Source organism: Pristiophorus japonicus, chromosome 1, assembly GCF_044704955.1.
Source record: "Pristiophorus japonicus isolate sPriJap1 chromosome 1, sPriJap1.hap1, whole genome shotgun sequence".
Classification (NCBI taxonomy): domain Eukaryota; kingdom Metazoa; phylum Chordata; class Chondrichthyes; family Pristiophoridae; genus Pristiophorus; species Pristiophorus japonicus.
The window spans coordinates 227,218,154-227,239,787 of NC_091977.1; the positions used below are offsets into that span (position 1 = coordinate 227,218,154).

General features: G+C 45.5%; 1 protein-coding gene across 2 annotated transcripts in view; it reads left to right on the forward strand.

The window, feature by feature from the left end:
- The first annotated feature begins 4,421 nt into the window (after positions 1 to 4,421).
- mamdc2a (MAM domain containing 2a) overlaps positions 4,422 to 21,634 on the forward strand; it is a 171,825-nt gene continuing 154,612 nt past the window's right edge. For both annotated transcript variants that reach the window (XM_070887412.1, XM_070887422.1), the window contains exons 1-2: positions 4,422 to 4,556; positions 4,781 to 4,897. In XM_070887412.1, the coding sequence (XP_070743513.1) occupies positions 4,526 to 4,556; positions 4,781 to 4,897 (148 nt within the window). In that variant the 5' untranslated portion in view covers positions 4,422 to 4,525. The remainder of the gene's footprint in view (positions 4,557 to 4,780; positions 4,898 to 21,634) is intronic.

A 21,634-nucleotide genomic window follows, 5' to 3' on the forward strand; every position in this document is an offset into this window, starting at 1 on the left:
TCTCGACTTTCTCCCTCATCATATATGGAACCGCTCGAGCCTTGTGATGAATGGGCCTTGCATCGGGGACTAGATGGATCTGCACCTTGGCGCCTGTGAAGTTGCCGATGCCTGGTTCAAATAACGATGGAAACTTGCTCAGCATTTGGGCGCCCAAGGCATCATCCACTGAAGATAATGCTTTGATGTCGTCCCAGTTCCATCGAATCTTTCCCAGCCAGCTTCTGCTGAACAGCATTGGGCCATCGCCTGGTACAATCCACAGTGATAAATCATGCACAGCTCCATCGTACGATACCTTAACTGCACCACTACCAATGACTGGTATGAGCTCTTTGGTTTAGGTGCACAGCTTTGTCTGAATTGGGCTCAGTTTGGGCCTTTGTGCCTTGTTGCCCTAAAGTTTCTCAAAAGCCTTCTGGCTCATAATTGACTGACTCGCCCCCGTGTCCAATTCCATTGATACCGGAATACCGTTCAATTTGACTTTCAGCATAATAGGAGGTCTCTTGGTGGTGAAGGTGTGTACCCCATACACCTCTTCCTTGGGTTGAGTTGCCTCTCTTGTTTGTTCTGCGTGATCCGCGCCGGATCGATCATCCTCTGCCGACTCTGCCACGTGGTGAGTCGCAGCACTCTTGCACATTCACTGGAGGTGCCCCATTGTTTCGCAGCATTTGCATACGTAGTGCTTGAATCGACATTGATGGGCTCGATGATTATCCCCGCAGTGCCAACATGGTGCTAATGGATTTGCATTCATGCCCGATGGCGGACTCTGAGTCATCCTAGGTATTGCAGCTGCAGATGTGTAGGCCCTGCCATATGCAGTTCTACCTGCTAGCAATGTCATTTTATGCACAGTACTTGCCCGTGAGCTTCGATGCTAGGAGGATATCTGTCTGGTATTATCGCTCGTGGATATGAATGCCTGGGCTATCGTGATGGTCTTGCTCAGGTCTAGGGATTCGGCGGACAGCAACTTGTGAAGAATGACCTCGTGGCCGATGCCGAGCACAAAAAAGTCCTGCAGCATTTCTCCCAAAAATCCAGCAAATTCACAAGTTCCCGCAAGGAGTCTCAGGTCAGCGACATAACTCGCCACGTCCTGACCCTCGGAGCGGTGGTGCATGTAGAAGTTAAACCTGGCCATTAAGATGCTCTCCTTCGGCTTGACGTGTTCCCGAACCAGCGTACACAACTCTGTATATGTATTCTCTGCTGGTTTCTCTGGTGCTAGCAGATTCTTGATGAGGCTGTATATTGTGGACCCACACAGGATGAGGAGAATCGCCCTGCGCTTGATCACTTTATCATCCCCATCCAGCTCATTGGCCATGAAGTACTGGTCGAGACACTCAACAAAGGCTTCCCAATCATCACCCTCTACAAATCTCTCTAAAATACTAATGGCAGCCATGACCTCGTGAAAGTTTGTAATCATTGCCAATTGTTAACTATGGAAGAACTCCACAAGACTGGGCACTGTGAGCTAAAACTGATGTGACCTTAGTCTCTTTAATACAACTCCAGAGTGTCAAAGCAGCATGGCAGACAACCTTTTATACTCCCTTGCACGAGGTGTGCAGGTGATCCTTGGGCCTCCAACAGTTGCGCCCTCTGGTGGCAAGTCTTACACAGTTACAATGTTTACATACATAACACTTCCCTTCTTCCTTCCTTTTTTCCTTTCTTTCTTTGTCAATTTAAAAATATTGGCAACAACTGGATTGGGCTCTCCATGGTCTATTTAGCAGGCTGCTTCCCTTCCCTTTTTTTTCCTGGCATTCACCAAGTATTCCCACATATCACTTTGGATCAGCTAAGGTCACAACAGCTGCGTATTCTTGTCAGCTTCAGTCAGACATAATTTCCAAATAAAGAGAGTTGGACAAGACCAAGCACAGCAAGTTCATTAGCCAGTCCGTCCATCCGCCTGTCTGTCTGTCGGTCCGTCCGTTCATCCGTCTGTCTATCTGTCCATCCATCTGTCTGTCTGTCGGTCTGACCATCTGTCTGTCTGTCTGTTTGGCAGTCCATCCGTCCATCCATCTGTCTGTCTGTTCGTCCATCTGTCTGTCTGTCTGTCGGTCCGTCTGTCCATCCGTCTGTCTGTGAATGTCTATATCTGTCTATATATCTATCTATCTAATAGAATCATAGAATGATACAGCACAGAAAGAGGCCATTCGGCCCATTGTGCCTGTGCCGGCTCTTTGAAAGAGCTGCCCAATTAGTCCCACTCCCCTGTTTTTTCCCTATAGCCTGGCAAATTTTTCCTTTTCAAGTATTTATCCAATTATTTGAAAGTTACTAATGAATCTGCTTCCACCACCCTTTCAGACAGTCCATTCCAGATCATGACAACTCGTTGTCTCTGCTTGTTTTGTCAATTACCTTAAATCTGTGTCCACTGTTTACCGACCCTTCTGCCACTGGAAACAGTTTCTCCATACTTACTCTATCGAAAACCTTCTAGATTTTGAACACTTCTATCAAATCTCCCTTTCGACCTCTCTGCTCTAAGGAGAACAACCCCTGTTTCTCAGATCTCTCTATGTAACTGAAGTATTTTATCCCTGGTACCATTATAGTAAATCTCCTCCACACCTTCTCTAAGGCCTTGACATCTTTCCTAAAGTGTGGTGCCCAGGATTGAGTGCAATACTAAGTTAAAGCTTAACCAGTGATTTATAAAGGTATAGCATAACTTCCTTGCTTTTGTACTCTCTGCCTCTATTTCTAAAGCCTAGGACCCCGTATGACTTTTTAACAGCCTTCTCAACTTGACCTGCCATCTTCAAAGACTTGTGGACATACAGCCTCAGGTCTCTCTATGCCCTGTATACCCAAGTCCAGGTATTAATATATATCAAAAAGAGCAGTGGTCCTAATACCAACCCCTGGGGAACACCACCGTATTGTTCCCTCCAGTTCGAAAAACAACTGTTCACCACTACTCTCTGCTTTCCGTATCTTAGCCAATTTCTTATCCACACAGCCATGGGCTCCAATTTTGCTAACAAGTCTATTATGTGGTACTTTATCAAATTCCTTTTGAAAGTCAATATACATTACATCATCCACAGTATCCTCATCCACTCGCTCCGTTACTTCATCAAATAACTCAATCAAGTTAGTCAAACATGATTTGCCTTTAACAAATCCATGCTGGCTTTCATTTATTGATCCATATTTTTCCAAGTCCCAATTAATTTTGTCCTGGTTTAATGTCCCTATAAGGTTTCCCACGACTCACATTAGGTTAACTGACCTGTATTTGCTGGATTTATCTCTCTTGCCTTTTTTAAACAGGGGTGTACCATTTGCAAGCCTCCATTCCTTTGGAACCACTCCCATATCTATACAGGATTAGAAGATTGTGGCCAGAGCCTCCACAATTTCCACCTTTACATCTCTCAGCAATTGAGGATGCATCCCATCCAGACCGGGTGACTTTTCTACTTTGAGTGCTGCCAACCATTTAAATATCTCCTCTTTACCTATTTTTATCTTACCCAATTTCTCTACTACCAGCATCTGTCTTTAGTGAAGACAGATTCAAAATACTCATTCAGTATCTCAGAACCTTTCTCGTAATCATCTTGAACTCCTGCAGGAATCAAACAGCTGAAGGCATGCGTCTTCTATTTTGTATCTGTGGCGTCATGCATGACTGATCCTGTGTTGTTCTCCTGACACAATGACCCATCTTTTGATGTGAATGATAGCACTGGCTCCCAGTTATTTGGCGAACAAACAACAGCAGAATGGACTTGACAAATCCGTGGATAGAATCTGACCTCCTTCAACATGCAGAAATTGGCAGCTCTGTGTAATGCTGATAAAACTTTTAATAAATGTGGCTTTGTCATTTTTTCAGGGAAATCTCTTGACTGGAGAGAACCTCCTCTGGAAAGCAGCACTAGCAGGCACAGTCCATGCTTTGATCCTCACTCCCCCCCCCCCCCCCCCCACTACACACACACACACACACTCTCTCTCTGTCCTGACAATAGCAAGAACTGTTCTGGGGTTGATGGAATGCACAGCCTTATAATATGAAGCAGCCATAATGTCAACTGAAAAGCAAGATGCCTGTTTGCAAATGGACTGTGGTCGGCTAAGTGACAATAGACTTCAAAGAAGGGAGGCTGGTGTTGATGGGGGAGCAAACTGTGTGTCGAAGAGGCAAATTTGAATCTGCAACAACAGTTGGCGTGCTATTTATCATTTGCTCTGCCTTTACAGTCCAAAAAAAAAGCATCCCGCAGCAGCTTCTCTCTGGGTAGGTGTATCCCGGCCAATCTGGAACTCGTTACTTTTTTTTCTTGCTCTCTCTCTCCTCCCCTTGGGATATCTCCGCTGCTCAATCTGGCTGAAACAAAGCAGTTCGTCTCTCCAGCCCAGCCTTACAGTTTGCGGAACCCTAGCTCCTGCATTGCTGAATGACTGTACAGAGTTTAAGGAAAGTTGAATGACTCTTATTGTACACAGTCTTCACTTTGGATCTTAGCCCTACGCCATGACGCCTTTTATACTCTTAATTCTGCACGGTAAACGCTCACTAATATATATATATACAGTCTAGAAAGACATTCCACTGTGCACCTGTTCAAAAAAAAGCATTTGGTTTCCTTTAAAAAAATTGGTGCAGTCTAATCTTGAAAGTAAGAGTTTGTTTAAAATAAGCAAACATTTTGAATTTGATGCATTTCTAACTGTTTTACCTTTACCCCCTTTTTGTGTTTTTTTTTTATGTATCTATTTGGTGATGAAGTGGTTCAGTTTGCCAGAGCCGAGGCAGTGAGGAGTAGCGGGTCGTGCGATTTTGAGGAGGACCTTTGCGGCTACAAATCCGATCCACAATATGAACCGTGGGCTGTGAATTTCCAAGGTAAGCACTGCGCTGGAATTGCGCGCCGGTGGGAAACGCTGATTGACCAAATTCAGAAGCAAATTCTGCATAGTGCAACTGCAGAAAGCTTCAGAAACTACAAGATAAAGGGGCAAAGTGAGAGAGCAGGATGTTACACAATCCAGTCTTCGCTCTGATCCTCATAAAACAGCAGCGGTGAGCTCCAGGACCTATAACAGCATTGAGAAGTTTTAAATCATTGAGAAGTTTTAAGTTTTACAATAATATTGAAAAGACAGAACCTTCATTTGTGTCGCTAACCTTTCACGTTCCTGGGACGTTTCTAAAGCGCCCTCTGGCCGATGCATTGCTGCTTTGAAGTGCTATTTTGTAGAAAGAACACGTATGATGTGAGTGTGTTGGAGTGAGCTGTGTTTGGGATACCAAGTGTCATCTGTTCTGCACTGTAACGTGGCTAGTACATCCCGTGAGCGAGACAGTGACAACACAGTGTTTAGTTCTTTTGTGTTTTTAGATTTTGCAGGGGGAATGGATTGTCATCACTGTGCTGGCTCTTGTATGTACAGTACTTGTGAGTGTCTGTATTTACAGATTGCATTCGAATCATAGAATCATAGAAACTTATAGCACAGAAGGAGGCCATTCGGCCCGTCGTGTCTGTTCTGGCTCTGAGAAAGAGCAGTCGTGCTTCGTCCCACATCTCCGCTCCTGTCCGTAACCCAGTAAATTTCTCATCCTCAAGAACCTGTCCAACTCCTTTTTAAAATTATTTCTGGAATCAGCTTCCACCACCTTTTCAAGTAGAGTGTTCCAGATCCCGACAACTCTGAGTGAAAACATTTCTCCTCATCTCCCCTCTAGATCTTTTTCTAACCATTGCGTTGGTCACCGTGGTAAGTGCATTTTTGGAACACTCCGAGATAAGGGTGCAGTTACTATCGCCAGTTTTGTGGTGATGGGAAGCAGCTTTGAGTGGTGCATCGATATGAGAGGTGGCAGTATAACTGGAGTGTCGGGTCCCAGTTTGAAAGCCAAGTGTACTGCCAAGCTGCTGGAGTGGCACAGACCTGCCAAAGATTGTCACTGACCCGGTTTAGTTTGCTGCATAACCCCAGACATTTACACTTCCCCTCGAATGTCTGCAGTACAGACAGACTGAACACTGGGATGCACCTTATCTACAGAAATAAAAAATCAATCACATTAGCTCTCCAAAAACAATTGTGGACCATAATCAGCACAGGAAGAGGCCATTCGGCCCATCGTGCCTGTGCCGGCTCTCTGAAAGAGTGATCCAATTCGCCCCACTCCCTCCTGCTCTTTCCCCACTCCCTCCAATTTTTTCCCTTAAAATATTTGTCAAATTCCTTTTTTAATTTACTATTGAATCTGTTTCTACCACTTTTTCAGGCAACGGATTCCAGATTACAACAACTCACTGCGTAAAAAAAATCCTCATCTCCCCTCTGGTTTATTTGCCTATTACCTTAAATCCGTGTCCTCTGGTTACCCATCCTCCTGCCACTGGAAACAGTTTCTCCTTATTTACTCTATCAAAACCCAATTATAACTTTGAACACTTCTATTAAATCTCCCCTTAACCTCCTCTGCTCCAAGGAGCACAGTTACTATTGAATCTTAAGCATCCTAAGTAAAATTTAAAAATACTTTGAAACTGCCTGATGACCTGGAATATCCGGTTAAAATTTCTAATAATTCTTTGACAGTCTTTGCTTGTGTAAGTTGCCATAAATGATGTATGAGCACCATGTGCTGGAATTCAAAATGCTCTGAAACAGTGATAGACTGAACCATCTGTCAGGAGTCCAATGAATTGAGTTGCATTCCAATTATACACCATGGAAAAAATCAAAGACAGAGCTGCTTTTTAATATAATAACATAAGAGTGGAACAGTGCTGATGCATATTTAAAGAAAGAAATACTTTCACAAACTCAGGTTGCTCAAAGTATTTATGGTCAATGAACTACTTTTTGAAGCATAGTCATTGTTGTAATGTAGGAAATGCGGCAACCAATTTGTGCACAGCAAGGTCCCACAAACAGGAATGAAATAAATGACAAGATAATTTGTTTTTAGGTTTTAGTTGAGAGATAAATATTAACAAGGACACGGGAGAATACCCTGCTCTTCTTTGAATTGCAGCCATAGGCTCTTTTACAGGCACCTGAGAGGGCAAAAAGGGATCAGAGTTTAATGCTTCATCCAAAAGACGACACCTCCGACAGTGCTGCACTCTCTCAGTACTGCACTGGAAGTGTCAACCTAGATTTTTGTGCTCAAATTTCTGGAGAGCCACAGAGCCACACTTAATGTCCTGTGTTTCACATTTATACAACAAGCTAAAGACTTTCATGTTTAATGATTACCTAATTGGGCAACTAGTGTAAAACGAATTGTAAACTAATTATAGCAGCTGCTCTGGGTTATACCTGTTATGTACAAATGCTCCCAATGTTAAAGTAGTCTGTGAATGGCTATGAAAGAGCAGAGACGTAATGCTGTAAGTTTTCTTTTAGATTCATAAAACATTACACGAGATAGAAACTCTGAGTAAGTTGATAAAGCCCAGTGGGACCAAAGGAAATCCAGCTTGACACTCCACTGCAGTTAACTTGCAGGTGATGTCAAATCCAAGTAGCACGGGATGGTTTTCTCAAGAGGGGTCTCAAACTCCTACATTCTAAAATCAGATCAGAATGTGACTCTGGAGTTATGCTTCTGCTGTCACCTCTAATATGTAAGAACATAAGAAATAGGAGCAGGAGTAGGCCATTCAGCCCTTTGAGCCTGCTCTGCCATTCAATAAGATCATGGCTGATCTTCTACCTCAACTCCACCTTCCTGCACTATCCCCATATCCCTTGATTCCCATAATATCCTAAATTCTATTGATCTCTGTCGTGAATACACTCAACGATTGAGCATCCACAGTCTCCGGGGTAGAGAATTCCAACACTTTGAGTGAAGACATTTCTGGAATTCCCTCCCTAAACCTCTCCGCCTCTCTACCTCACTCTCCTCCTTTAAGACGCTCCTTAAAACCGACCTCTTTGACCAAGCTTTTGGTCAGCTGTCCTAATATCTTCTTATGTGGCTCGGTGTCAAATTTTGTCTGATAATTGCTCCTGTGAAGCATCTTGGGACCGTTTACTTTGTTAAAGGTGCTATATAAATGCATGTTGTTGTGGTTAGCTATTCACTACTGTTACCAGTTGAGGTATCAAAAGAGCATGCAGGAGCTTTTTAATAAATTAAATAATTTGGCTAGTAATTACTTTGCATTCTACTATCCAAACTTGCATTATTCTAAAATCTGTAAACTTTCTTCACAATATACTGTTTCTTTCGTTGGCAAGGTGCTCAGGTAATATACTTGCCCAATATGATGACAGTCTGTGCTGTGGCAATGACTTACTTCTCTGCAGATGTATGTGGAAATTGCAGTCGACATATTGAAGGTGCTCACTTTGATGTCTATTTTCTGGGTCAGCTGCATTGATTAATGAGTCATCCCAAAACGATGTCTAGTTAAAAAAAAGGAAAGAAATTGGGGGCTGAAATTCCCCTGTTGTCTGCCTCCTGTTAGCGCTTCCAAGGGGCCCTAATGGGGCGCAAACCGTTTTTTGCCCGGGAGCAGGGAAGGGCTACTGGCTCCCGTGAAATTGCTTAGGAGTTAACGGAAGTGCTGACATGATAGTAGCTCCCTGGGCCACTGCGCAACCGGTGATGACATCATCACTGCATGCGGCGACCCCTTAGCGCCCCGCGGCGACCCCTTTTTGCCCCGCGGAGGAAATTGGGCAGCGGCCCGCGAGGCTGCTGTGAGTGGTATCAGTGCCAGCCTTGTGGGTCGCAAACCGAGCCGATATCCGCTCGGGGGCTGGAAGTTAAAGGGGAAGTGCGCTGCGCCACGCGACGCTATTTTCTCTTTTTGGCCGACTCACCAGTCGGTCTGTCTTGAGTCTCCGTAGCGTGGTCTGGGCCGCCATTGTGCAGCCCGGCACTCCATTTGGGTGCCGGGCAGAGGCCTCAGCACATGCTGCCCTGGTGGCCCAGTGGAGGCCATCAGAGGCCCTCTAGAGTGCGCAGCGGCCCTTCCCTTGAACCGAAGGGGAGGGGCGTTGAAACACGTCAGCCCGCGTAGCACTGCCAATCCCGCCCGAGTAGCACCCGGATACCGCCCCAATAGGAAGTGGAGCGCGCGACATTGCGCCCTACTTTCTGTGAGGCGCGGTAACCCCAGTTTCGTGGCCGGGGCGGAACTTCCTCAGTGGGCGCAGGAGGTCCCTGCCCGACTGGGCCCCCAAACATGGCGCTTGGGAATTTCTCCCCCTTGCATCTCTATAGCGTCTTTTACGACTTCAGGACTTCCTAAAGTTCTTTACAACCAATGAAGTACTTTTGAAGTGTAGTCACTGTTGTAATGTAGGAAATGTGGCAGCCAATTTACGCACAGCAAGCTCCCACAAACAGCAATGTGATAATGATCAGATGTTCTGTTTTAGTGATGCTGATTGAAGGATAAATATTGGCCATTATCCGAGGAGAAATCCCCTGCTCTTCTTCAAAAAATGGCAAGGGGCCATTTACCATGGGATTGTGGGTTAGGCAGGGACCCTGGATCCAGGAGTTAGGTGAAAAGCCACTTACCTCCTGGATGCAGCAGTCCCCTCCTCTATTTAACTGCCGGGTTTCACAAATTGTGTGAAACTCGTCCACGGGCAGTTAAATTTAAAATGGAGGTGAAAAAAGAGGCTTCCAGGCTCATTCTAATATTTAAATTGATGTACCGCCGCCTGGGAGCGGGTTGGTCACTCGCCTCCCCCCCCGTCCCGCCTCCGTTTAAACCGGATGTACGTGGGACCAGGTTGGGAATCCCATTTTTAACAATTTAACTGCCCCTTGCTCCAAAGCCATCCGTTTCTTTAGGGGAAAATTCCGGCCTTTATTTCTCTTTCTTTACCTGATTTGACATTGAATTCACGCCCTTTCATTTACCCTCTTTCTCACAGTCCATGCACTGTTTATTTACTAAACCTTCAATCTGATTGGTTAAGGAGATACACTGTCGCTTTCCCTGTTCAGTCAGGTCCCAGATGCCCGGTTTCCCTCACTGAGACATTATTAGCTCACACTTTCAGCAAATTAGTGGGCAAAAATGTTCTGTGCTGAAGGCTGCAGGGACAAGTCTAACTAACAGAAAACCCGGTTAGATATCCTGCTGCAGCAATATCTGGCTAAATGTTTGCTGTTAATGGGTAACCATCTATTTTTGTGAACTTTCACATATATGAAGATGAGGAATATTCGTGCTGGGAAATGGAACACTTTTTTATTATCTATGACTCCCAGATTAAGTGTAGCTTAGCTCAGATATAAAGCTCGCCCCAATAAGGTACTTTACTTGTCTCCCAATCACAGAATATTCTTGCTATGCGAACTTTATGGTATGAAACAACATCTTGGCATCTTTCGCATGAGATGTTAATCCGAGGAACTGTTTGCTCTCAGAGCTGGATGTAAAAGATCCCATGGTCATTATTTCGAAGAAGACCAGGGGAGTCCTCCCTGGTGTCCTGACCAATATTTATCCCTCAACCAACGTCACTAAAAAACAGATGATCTGGTCATTATCGAGTTGCTGTTTGTGGGAGATTGCTTTACCAATTGGCTGCTGTGTTTCCCACATTCCAACAATGAATACAATTCCAAAGTACTTCATTGGCTGTAAAGCACTTTGGGACATCCTGCAGTCGAGAAAGGCGGTATATAAATGCAAGTTTTTCTTTCTTTTCATTGTTCTCCAGCTTTCAGTTCCACCACCCCATCTACAGCCTGCCTACCAAATAGCATGGTCTCCTCAGAATGGTATGTGTGTGGGGTTAGAATAGTCTCCAGCATGCATCTTCTGCTTCTTGAATGTCATTTCATTATGCAAAAGACAAAGTGTGCATTAATTGTGGTTACATTGTACAGGGACAATAAAAGTGTGCCGCACTTAGGGCTAAAAATTTGTTTGCTTACTGCCCCCCGTTAGTACCTTCTGTGTAGGTTTACCGGCGGCGTGAAGAATTAGTGCTGTGCACTCTAGCGCCACCCACTTAGTGACGTCAATGAGTAGGCAACGCCCCCTTAGTGCCACGGTCGTAAAATTGAAAGCTTTCATCTGCCGTAGCGCCTGCCGTTAATTCCAACAGGGAAAGAAGCTGCCAGGGCGATATTTCCGCAGGTGAGCAGGTGGGTGGTTAAAATGGAATTTATTTGTACTAATTATGTGAAACCTGTCCACAGGCAGTTAAATTCAAAATGGAAGTGGAAAAAGAGGCTTCCAAGCTCATTATATTTAAATTGACGTACCGTCGCCTGGGAGCGGGTTGGTCGCTCACCCCCCGTTCCGCCTCCGTTAAAACCGGACGTAGGTGGGACCAGATTGGGAATCCAATTTTTAACAATTTAACTGCCCCTTGCTCCAAACCCACCTGTTTCTTTAGGGAAAAATACCGGCCTTCATCTCTCCCAATGAGGCACTGCCTGAGGAGAGGGGGTAAGGAAAGTGAGGTGCATGTGCGCAGGTGATGGCTGTGTTATCTCTCCATCTGGGTGTATGCAATTTGTTGCAATGTATGGGGGCTGGGGACCACGCTCCTGCTTTGCCTTTGTAGTCTGTGTTGGTGGACATGTCGAACATGTGATTTATGTCAGTGGAGGAAGAAGTGGGGGTTGGTGTTATTGGCTGTGATACTTATGATTTCAGACCAATGTTGGTATTAAACTTTTGTTATTGAACATAACCTTGTCGCGTATTGTCTCAGATAGCTGGACCGTTACACACTGGTAATTCCTTACCATGAAAGGGTTAAAGACAACTTAACATCAATCAACGTAAACTTTAACTGGCACCAAGGTGATGGGCACCATTGATGTCTGAGCTGCACACACACAGTGTCAGCTTTGTCACTCACATCCGAGCTCTTTCAGGCAAATCTTTCTGCTAACAGCTCCTCACGTAAAAGTGGGATTTAACAAATGCCAGCCACACTGCTGGCGTTCGTTCCACTTTCTGTGGGCATTTTTTTGATTGAGCGATATTGTGGGCGATATGTGTGCGAGGTGGTGAAATTGACGATGGGCGATCTCCATGGCCGCTAGTTTGGGTAAATATGCTCTTTGGACAAAAAAACAGTGGGCGGGCGTTCATATTGAATCTTGGCGTTAATTCCGTGCGGAAAGCAACGCTGGGCGATATTATGGATGTTGATTTCGCCCATTCTGCTCATGCAAAAATGTGGGCGGGCGGTAATATTTTTTCCCGGATTTAAGCCCATTGGGAAAATAACGATCGGCAATAAGTCTCCTAAAAAACCCGTCAGTTTCCATTTTGTGCGAAAATAGGCGATATATGAGCGTTATACGTCATTTCAGCGGTAAAATGGGCGTTAAGTGGGTGTTAAGCATGCAATAAAAGTGGAGGTTCTAGCCCCTGGTGATTTAAATCATCAATCTAGGAGGCCACCCAGGAGCATCTGGAGAATGGCTGGGGCAAGCGTCAACAACCAAAGAGAGATACTTTGGTTTAAGTTTTTTAAGTTCTTTGTAATTGCATGGTTGGGAGCTTAATTGTCTTCAGCTGCCTAGACCCCAAGCTCAGGAATTCCCTCCCTAAACCTCTCTGCCTCTCTCCTCCTTCAAAACACTCCTTGAAACCTACCACTTTGACCAATGTCCTAAGATTTCCTTACATGGCTCAGTGTCAAATTTTGTTTGATAATCGCTCCTGTGAAGCTCCTTGGGATCATTTTATTGTGTTAAAGATGTGATGTAAATGTAAGTTGTTCTTCTTCTTCAGAACAATCAAGCTGCTGCAAAGGTAGGTAACTGGTAACTGGGAACGGTAGCATAGTGGTTATGTTATTGGACTAGTAATCCAGAGGCCTGGACGAATAATCTGGAGCGTGAGTTCAAATCCCACCATGACAGCTGTGGAATTTAAATTCAGTTAATTAAATAAATCTGGAATTAGGAAAAACTAGTATCAGTACTGGCGACCATTGTCGTTAAAAACCCATCCAGTTCACTAATGTCCTTCAGGGAAGGAAATCTGCCATCCTTCCCTGGTCTGCCCTAGATGTGTCTCCAGACCCACATCAATGTAGTTGACTCTTAACTGACCATTTGAAATGGTCAAGCAAGCCACTCAGTTGTAACAAGAAACAATAATAATAAAACTGGGACCGCACGCCCAGTTGACCCAGCCTGACACATATTCACAGAATCATACCTTTCAGCCATTGTCCCAGACTCCTCCATCACCATCCCTGGGTATGTCCTGTCCCACCAGCAGGACAGACCCACCCAGAGGTGGCAGCACAATGGCATACAGTCAGGAGGGTGTGGCCCTGGGAATCCTCAGTATTGACTCTGGACCCCATTAAGTAGCATCAGTGCCCCATCAGGTCAAACATGGGCAAGGAAACCTCCTGCTGATTACCACCTACTGCCCTCCCTCAGCTGATGAAACAGTACCCCTCCATGTTGAACACCACTTGGAAGAAGCACTGAAGGTAGCAAGGGCACAAAATGTTCTCTAGGTGGGGGACTTCAATGTCCATCACCAAGAGTGGCTCTGTAGCACCACTACTGGCTGAGTCCTGAAGGACATGACTGGGCCAGTGGCAGGTGGTGAGAGAACCAACATGAGAAAAAAACCTACTTGACTTTGTCCCCATCAATCTATCTGTCGCAGATGCATCTGTCCATGACAGCACTGCTTGCAATAAGTCCTGTCTCCACACTGAAGACGCCCTCCGTCATGTGTGGCACTACTACTGTGGGCTAAATGGGATAGATTCAGAACAGATCTAGCCACTCAAAACTGGGCATTCATGAGGCGCTGTGGGCCATTAGCAGCAGCAGAATTGTATTCCATCACAATCTGTAACCTCATGGCCTGGCATATCCCTTACTCTACCATTACCATTAAGCCAGGCAACCAACCCTGGTTCAGTGAGGAGTGTGGAAGAGCATGCCAGGAGCAGCACCAAGCATTCTTAAAGATGAGGAGCCAACCTGGGAAAGCAGCAACACAGGACTACATGCATGCTAAACAGTGGAAGCAGCATGCTTATAAACAGAACTAAGCGATCCTACAACAAACAGATCAGATTAAAGCTCTGCAGTCCTACCAGATCCAGTCGTGAATGCTGGTGGACCATTAAACAACTAATGGGAAGAGGAGGCTCCATGAATATCCTCATCTTCACCGATGGCGGAGCCCAGCACGCGAGTACAAAAAACAAGGCTGAAGTGTTTGCAACCATTTTCAGCCAGAAGTGCTGAGTTGATGATGCATTCTCTTGAGGTTCCCACCATCACAGGAGCCAATATTAAGCCAATTCGATTCATTCCACGTAATATCAAGAAACAGCTGAGTGCACTCAATCCAGCAAAGGGCCACGAAAATATTCTGGCTGTTGTGCTGAAGACGTGCTCCAGAACTATCCGTGCCTCTAGCCAATGTGGAAAACTGCCCAGGTATGTCCTGTCCACAAAAAAACAGTACAAATCCAATCCGGCCAATTACCGCCCCATCAGTTTACTCTCAATCATCAGCAAAGTGATGGAAGGTGTTGTCGACAGTGCGCATGGGAACACCACCACCTTCAAGTTCCCATCCAAGTCACACACCATCCTGACTTAGAAATATATCGCCGTTCCTTCATAGTTGCTGGGTCGAAATCCTGGAACTCTCTCCCTGTGGGAGTACCTTCACCACAAGGACTGCAGTGGTTCAAGAAGGCATCACCACCTTCTCAAGGGCAATTAGCAATGGGCAATAAATGCTGGCCTTGTCAGCACGCCCACATCCCAGGAATGAATTTTTAAAATGATTAGGCTGAGATGTGTTTTGATGCAAGGAGGGTTGTTTAGGAGATGAAGTGGGATTCGCATGCTGCCCTTATCCACCAGGACATACAATTAAATATCATACTGAATCACTCTTTCGTTGGCTAAAGGCTGTTGTCCATTAGGAAGAGTATGCTGGATGGATACAAGGCCACAATGAATCAGATTAATGGAAGAATGTTGGCTCATTCTGGCCCATCTTAGTTCATCCAACCAGAAAGATCCTAAAGCATCTACCCCCTCACCCATTACAGCATCCAACTGGCATTCCTGGATTTTCATCTCCACCACTCCACTAGTTTAAGGGGTGATTTGATTAAGGTTATTAGGTTTTTGAAAGGAATTGATAGGATGGATAGAAGGGAACGTTTTCCTCTGTTGGGAGAGTCTAGGCCAAGGGGACATAACCTTAAAATCTGAGCCAGTCAATTTGAAGAGCGAAGTTAGGAAATGCTACTTCACGTCAAGGGGGGTAGAAGCGTGGAACTCTCTCCCACAAAACAAGCAGTAGATGCTAGCTCAATTAATAATTTTAAATCTAAGATCAATAGAATTTTGCTAACCAAGAGTATAGAACCAAAGCAGTTGGATGGAGTTAAGACACAGATCAGCCAAGATCTCATTGAATGACAGAACAGTCTCGAGGAGCTGAATGGTCTCCTCTTGTTCCTATACATGTTCATCTGGGAGTCCACCATGCATTTATCACTCTGTGAGAAGAAGCATTTGCAGATATCAATCCTAAGTTTACCTTTTGCTAGTTTGAAACAATGGTCCTTTGTCATTACATTTAAAGTAGTTTTCTGAATTTCCCTTTTCCGTACTGTGGACTATATTTCATCGATCTATAAGATCGTATTAAGATGTCTACTTTCAAGGCTGAACAGCACAAGTTTCTCCAGTCTTTCCTGATAACTCAGACTTTTGATAATAAGAATCAATCTTTTGGCTCTTCTCTGCGCCGTTTCCAATGCTTAAATGTCTTCTTTGTGACCAGAACTGGAGACAGTAAAAAAGAAAGAATTGCATTTATATGGCACCTTTCACGACCACCAGACGTCTCAAAGCGCTTTACAGCCAATAAAATACTCTTGGAGTATAGTCACTGTTGTAATGTGGGAAACGCGGCAGCGTTTTGTGCACAGCAAATTCCTACAAACAACTATGTGATAGTGACCAGATAATCTGTTTTTGTTATGTTGATTAAGGGATAAATATTGGCCAGGACACCAGGGATAACTCCCTAGCTCTTCTTCGAAATAATGCCTTGGGATCTTTTACATCAACCTAAAAGGGCAGATGGGACCTTGGTTTAAAGTCTCATGCAAAAGACAGCACCTCTGACAGTACAGCACTTCACTGGAGTGTCAGCCTAGATTTATGTGCTCAAGTTCCTGGAGTGGGACTCGAACCCACAACCTTCTGACTCAGAGGCAAGTGTACTAGCAACTGATCCACAGCTGACACTTAAGTACTTAAGGTGTGGTCTGACCAGAGCACTGTGCCATTTGATCATGAATTCTTCTGGCTCGTAGTCTACCATTTTGGACATGTAGCTCAGCATTCCATGGGTTTGTTGAATGCTGCTCTGCATTGGCCTGACTTGTTGACCATTAAGTCTCCGAAGGCTCATGGGTCTCTTTCATCTTCATCCTCAGCTATTCATGGAGTGTGTGTGCGGCCCATTTTTCCACCCCATGTGTAGTACATTTATCTATATTGAATTTCATCTGCCATCGTTTTGCTCACGTACTTTGTATTTTGTCCAGCTCATACTGGCAGTGGAGACATTACATCATTAGACGTGTAATGTCCCATGAGGAGAGATTGAGCAGACTAGGTCTACATTCTCTAGAGCTTAGAAGAATGAGAGGTGATCTCATTGAAACATACAAAATTCTTACAGGGCTTGACAGGGTAGATGCAGGGAGGATGTTTCCCCTGGCTAAGGAATCTAGAACCAGGGGTCACAGTGTCAGAATAAGGGGCCAGCCATTTAGGACTGAGATGAGGAGTGAGGAAGAACTTCTTCACTCAGAAGATGGTGAATCTTTAGGAATTCTCTACCCCAGAATTTTTGTGGAGGTTCAGTCTTTGAGTATATTCAGGACAGAGATCGATAGACTTTTGTGTATTAAGGGAATCAAAGGAAATGTGGATAGTGCAGGAAACTGGAGTTGGGATAGAAGATCAGCCATGATCTCATTGAATGGCGGAGCAGGCTTGAGGGGCCAGAAGGCCTACTCCAGCTGCTAAGTCTTATGTTCTTATTTCTGAGCTTCCTCCTCCACTTCAATGGCATTCCTAGCTTGGTATGATCAGCAAATTTGGTCAATTTGCAATGGGTTTCTGAGTCCAATTCATTGATATCGATGAGAAACTCTAGTATCCCTATGACACCCCACTTAGTACTTACCCTCGCATCGACATAATTCCTCTAGCAAGTACCTGTTATTTTCTACCCTTCAGCCAGTTTCTTATCCATGCCTGAAATATATCCTCAACAGCTTCAGGTTAACTATTAATCTTTCGTATGGAACTTTGTCAAATGCCTTCTTGATGTACAGATGCAATGCATCATAAAGCTCATCATAGTCTGCTTAGGACATCACTTCATAGAATCATACAGCACAGAAGGGGGTCATTCTGCCCGTCGTGCCTATGCCGCCTCTTTGAAAGAGCTATCCAATTAATCCCACTCCTCTGCTCTTTCCCTATAGCCCTAGAAATTTCTCCTTTTCAAGTATTTATCCAATTCCCTTTTGAAAGTTACTATTGAATCTGTTTGCAATTAAGTCAAGGAAGTTGGTCAGATAAGATCTTCATGTATCCATGTTGATTGTTGATGATTAAATTATTGTTGCCCAGATAATCTTCAAGTTTACATCTGATAATTGAACACAATGGCACAGATTTTGCGGTCAGCGGAGAACGAACGATGCTCGCTATTCATCACACTTACACTTTCACACAGACTTTCTGAGGGCTTTTGCACTGGAACTTGCAGTGACTAGAGAGCCAAAACTGTGCAGCGCCCTCTACAGGGGATCTGGGACCTGTGTGAACAGGACAAGCAGTGGTGGATCTCCTTAACCAATCAGATTGAAGAACTGTTATTGAGACAGGCAGAGTCTGAACCAGGAAGTATCAGTTAGAATATTTAATGCAATGCCAAATCAGATACAGAAAGCAAATTGGATTAAGAGAGAAAGAGAAAAAACAACAGAAAGACAAAGTAAAACATTTTTTTACATTTTTTATTTTTTTTAAATCAACAACAATTAAACGCTGAAGGAATGAGACTCCACAATTGTTAAAATAAATTTTCAGGGCCAGAGAGGTTGATTGGCAGCAATTAAGACTTGTCACTCTGTTAAAAATTCACTTACACTGGAATGGACAAGCCCTAACTTTTTCTAGCATGTTTAGTGTATACCTATTGTGTAAGTACAGGAAGTTTGTGTTTCAATGCCAAGTCTCTTGGCGAGGTCCTGGTGTAGCGAAGCTTGTGGAGGTGCAGGGTAACTCGGACAGCAACTGCCTGATTTCCACATTGAATGCTGTGGCCTCATTGGTACTTCTAGCACAAAATCCAGGCCAATATTTCACATGGGATTGAAATAAGACTGATGGCTCTATAATTGCCTGTGTCTGTTTTTTGTCCCTTTTTGAATATTGGAACCATCTTGGCCTACTTCCAATCTACTGGTACCTTCTGCAGTGTCCAGTGACTCCCTAATAATGATGGGCAATGCCACACACTTCTTTAGTATCCTTCAGCACTCTAGGATAAATAGTATCTAGCTTTGGGATTTATTGTTTTTTGAGCGCTGTTAGTCTGTCTAGGACTTGCATTTCATTTTTATCAAGGTCATTATTGCGGCCATACACCTGCAAAACCAGGGCTCTGGGGTTTAGTTGGTTGAGAAGTGATGTAAGGAAAAGTAAATTGTTCTGTCTAAGTTAAACACTCACTGTATGCCAGTGAGTTCAGACAGCATTAACCTTAATTTGAGGAATTACTGAGCAGGCACTGCATAAGAATCCTAAACCCCCCTTGAGTGAACATCCAGAAATGATGTGAAGCAAATGTGGCAGATCATTAAGGTTGTTTAAACCCCCCAGTGTTTCATAACAAACTGGATACAATTTACATATGTCTTGGCAAATAATTCACTGGAAAAATTAAGTTGGGAACATGAGCAAATATTTCCCTCAGTACATTGGAAGTGGTGTGAGTTTCTGCATGTAAGCCTGTTACAAACCAACATATAGGTAAATAGGTAGTAACTGGGACAAGCGGTTTCTTTGCAGACTTGCATAAATAGCAAGGACATGTACCACATCAAGCTCGTACAATACTTGAACGCTTGCAGTTATTGTTCCAAGAAGGCATTCAGACTGCTTCCCTTTTCACTGGCTTGAGTCTCTACCATTGGTTGCCAATCCAGATGTGCGGATGAGAAATTTCCTAGCTGCGGATAAAAATTAGTCTATCAAGCCTATTTTAGCAACATTGAGTTATCAATCATTGTGGAGGAAATACTACATACATAGAATTACATAGAATTTTACAGCACAGAAGTAGGCCATTCAGCCCAACTGATCCGGTGTTTATGATCTACAAGAGCCTCCTCCCACTCTATTTACTTAAGCTCAACCTATCAGTAGAACCTTCTATTCCTTTCTCCCTCATGTTTTTATCTAGCTTCCTCTTAAATGTGTTATGTAATGATGTGTGTATCGTCCTGGTACGTTAAATGTAATGTAAGCACTATGCCACACCACAGAGGGCGCTGTGGTGGGAAACCTGGAAGTACCTAGAACAGGCACTATATAAGGCTGACCACCACACCTGAGAGGCACTCTGGAGCTAGACAATAAAGGACGAAGGTCACAGCAGTTAGACTTACACCAGACCGTGTGGAGTCAGTGATTTGTGTGCTACATACACCACATTGGCGACGAGGAAGCGGACGAACTCCACGCAACCATGGCTACTCTGAACTCGCTAAAGGATTTTACCATGGACAATGATTGCGAGGCCTTCATGGAAAGGCTCGAGTACTACTTCACAGCAAACGACCTGACGGAGGACACGGACGCAATGAGAGATAAGCGTAAGGCAATATTGCTCTCCAGTTGTGGAGATGAGGTTTACTGTCTCGTCAGGGATTTGCTGGCACCCGGGAACGCCAGGGACAAGTCATATGAGGAGCTGACTGAACTCATTCGTGACCAGTTGAAACCGAAGGAGAGCATCCTCACGGCCAGATACAAATTTTACCATCACTGCAGACCTGAGGGCCAGGATGTCACCAAATATGCTGCGGACCTCAGGAGACTCGCGGCGCCTATTGATTTTGGGGCACACCTTGACGAGGCTTTGCGGGACGTTTTCGTTATGGGGATTGGCCATGAGGGCCTCCTTCACAAGCTGTTAGCCACAGAACCCACAGTCACTCTGACAAAGGCCATCGCCATCAGCCGGGCATATATGACCTCGACTTGCAGCACCAAGCAAATAATCCACACAGTCTTGAACCCGGCAGGCACTGTCCACAGGATAGCGCCCACCACGGACAAAACTACAGAACGTGGCTCTGCTCGGGGCAGAGAGCATGGACCTCGGGGTCCTGGAACTCATAGTCCGCTGAGGGGGGCCAATCAAGCAGCACCATGCTGGCGCTGTGGAGGAAGCCATGGAGCTCACCGGTGCAGGTTTGCGGAGTACACGTGCAATACCTGCCACACGAAAGGCCACCTTCAGCATATGTGTAAAAGAAATTGGACTCACCATGTGGCTGAGGAGCTGGGAGATGATCCACCATCCAGCGAGGAGCAGGCAGAAGATGATGAGGTGTTGGGACTGTACACATATACCGATGATTCGCCCCCAGTGATAAGGGAAGTAAAAATCAACGGAGTCCCTGTGAGTATGGAAGTGGACACGGGCTCGGGTCCGTCGTTGATGAGTTGGAGAACTTTTGATAAACTGTGGACTAACCCAGCTGCACGACCCAAGCTGGTCCCGGTCACGGCGAAGCTGCGTACCTACACCAGGGAACTGATACCTGTTCTTGGCAGAGCGATGGTGCAGGTATCCCACGGGGACGAGACGCACAGTTTACCTTTGTGGGTCGTTGCAGGCGATGGGCCGACGCTCCTCGGCCGGAGGTGGATGGGGACGGTCTGTGGGAGCTGGGAAGACTTCAACACTCCACAGCCTGCTGCTCCCTGGGGTGCTGTCGTGCCCTGGGTCCCCAGAGAGCAGCGCTGACCGAGCTGGAGCTGCAGCCTCATTCCACCCACAGGCAAGCCCCAGGCCCGGACCTCACACAGAGATCCTGCAGCCTCAGCCCCCACAGGCAAGCAGCCCTGCAGAGAGGGGCCTAGTGGGGGGGGAGGGTGAGCCAGCGGGGCGCTGCGGGCGGGGTGCGAGGGATCCAGGATGGCCGGCGGATCGGAGGGGCCCACGCAGAGGGAGAGTCGGGCGGCGGCAGCAGCTGGAGGTCGGCGGCCACAGCGGCTGCAGGGGAGGCGGCTACGGTGACCGCCGGAGAAGCGACAACGATGGCCGCAGGAGAGGCGGCAAGTCAGGTGGCAGCGGAGGGGAGCAGAGGCTGCGGTGGCGGAGGGCATCCGGAGCGGCGGAGAGCAAGATGGTGGCGGCCTCGGTCCAGAGCAGAAGAGCATCAAAGATGGCGGCGCCCAAGGAGAAGCCTCGTGGAATCCTCCGGCATCAAAGATGGCACCTTAAAAAGGAAATGCACCCGGGAGTCTTAAAAGGGCCTTACCAAGAGGTGGTCCCCACAAAGGACTTCTGTA